General features: G+C 42.3%; 1 protein-coding gene across 1 annotated transcript; it reads left to right on the top strand.

Moving 5' to 3' along the window:
• The first annotated feature begins 522 nt into the window (after window positions 1-522).
• On the top strand, window positions 523-1,266 carry LOC145804642 (uncharacterized). Its single transcript, XM_082899338.1, has 2 exons — window positions 523-1,071; window positions 1,189-1,266. Exons 1-2 carry the CDS (start codon window positions 523-525, stop codon window positions 1,264-1,266), a joined length of 627 nt encoding a protein of 208 aa, XP_082755464.1.
• Window positions 1,267-1,841: the final 575 nt, after the last annotated feature.

Here is a 1,841-nt window from a genome sequence, read left to right on the forward strand (position 1 = left end):
ATTAATAGCAGAGGAAAATACTATTTATAGATGATTTTTATAAACAATTTGTTAGGTGGCATTTCTGTTGGGATTTCTAAAATTAATTGGTTAGTTTTTTGTCTTTGGAATTCAAGATGAAAACAGGAATAAAAAAAAATGAAAAATTAAACACTTACGAAGAATAAAGATTTACGCTATTCATTTAAAAAATAGGAGCACGTCTATTACACTGATGTCTACTATTATTATATATTTTTCACTATGATCAAATAATTTTAGATACAAAGATATTTTTCTCCCCCTCAACTATAAATAGATGGAAATTAAGACAATAGGATACGAGTGCAAAAATACAAAAATATCTTTACTCTAAATTTAGGTGCGGTTGATTAGTATTTATGAGGATACCACACTACCTTAACATTTGGGCACTTTCAAAACCTTTCTAGTTTGCCATGGAAAGCTTGAAACAATTGGTGCTTTAACTTTCGAAGATCCCTCCTTGGCTGGGAGGCGGATGAGGTGATTCGGTTGCAAAATATGCTGGGATCGGGGCCTTGCCTGCACAATGGCCAGAAGGACTCCATTAGTTGGAAGGCTCACCAATCAGGAGTGTTTAAAGTTGGAGATGCCTACGATTGGTATGTGCAAAGTCTTGGCCGTGTGCATAGTGTAACAGATTTAGTGTGGAAGAACTTTGCACCTCCAAAGGCCCAATTCATCACTTGGCTTGCTTGGAAGGGTAGGCTGAAAACCTCTTCATTTCTTAGCAGAATAGGAGTCTTAACAGAGTCTGAATGTGTGCTGTGCAAAGCTGAGGAGGAAACTGCCAGCCATCTCCTTCTGTTCTGTCCCTTTTCGTGGAATGTTTGGTCTAAAATCATGGTCTGGTGGGGAATTCAGTGGGTAATTCCAGGCTCGGTTGATGATCTGATGCATTGGTGGTTGGGGTGGAAATTTAGGAAAAAGGCAAAGCAAGTCTGGAGAGCTATCTTCGTCTCTGTGATTTGGTCTCTGTGGAGATACAGAAATGACTGCACGTTTAACAACACCCAACCTGATATTGATGAGTTGTGTGAGGTAATAAAGGTAAGAGTGGCCATATGGGTAAAGTACTATGGGATGGGATGTGAATACTCTATTCATGAGATTATTGCAAATATCAAATGGGTGAGCCAACATATTTAAGGGTGATAGTTTGTATAGCATTGGGTTGCTGTTGGGGGAGTTGCTGCTGTCTGCTGGGGAGCTACTGTTGGGTGTGGTGTGTTTGCTGCTGTCTGATGGGGAGTGTGGATGTATCTAGCTACTGTTGGAGTATTTGGCTTAAGTCTGTTTTGGGTATTGGTTGTCTCTCTGCTGGCCGAGGTTTACTGCTCTGGAGTGTCATGCTGCTGTGTGGTCATTATGGTGCACATGCTCATTCTCACATTTCTGCTGATATCTATTGGATGTCTGGTGGATCCCCCATCTGCTCTGCAGAATTTGTTTCCATCTGTTATGCTTGGCTTTCATGGTTGGGTAGTGTTGGGATCTGGGATCCCGCCCAAGACCTTATAGAAATCATTGCAAGCAGAAAAACACACCCACACACAAGGAGACACAATATTTTACGTGGTTCGGCCCAATGCCTACGTCCACGGGAGAGTAACCGGTTATCACTATACCAATGAGGAGATTACAGAAAGATTACAATAGAGGAGGAGCTCACACTCTCCTCACTCAGCCACTCACCCGTCTCCCTCGCTCACACCGAGGGTGACGGTCTCTCCGCCTCACATCTCTCGCACTCTTTGTTGTCTCACGGTTTGCTCACATTTTGCTCTCTCCTCTCAACCTCCATTTATAGGTGAGGGAGT

Source organism: Camellia sinensis, chromosome 1 (assembly GCF_055761805.1).
Source record: "Camellia sinensis isolate YWXY chromosome 1, ASM5576180v1, whole genome shotgun sequence".
Lineage (NCBI taxonomy): Eukaryota > Viridiplantae > Streptophyta > Magnoliopsida > Ericales > Theaceae > Camellia > Camellia sinensis.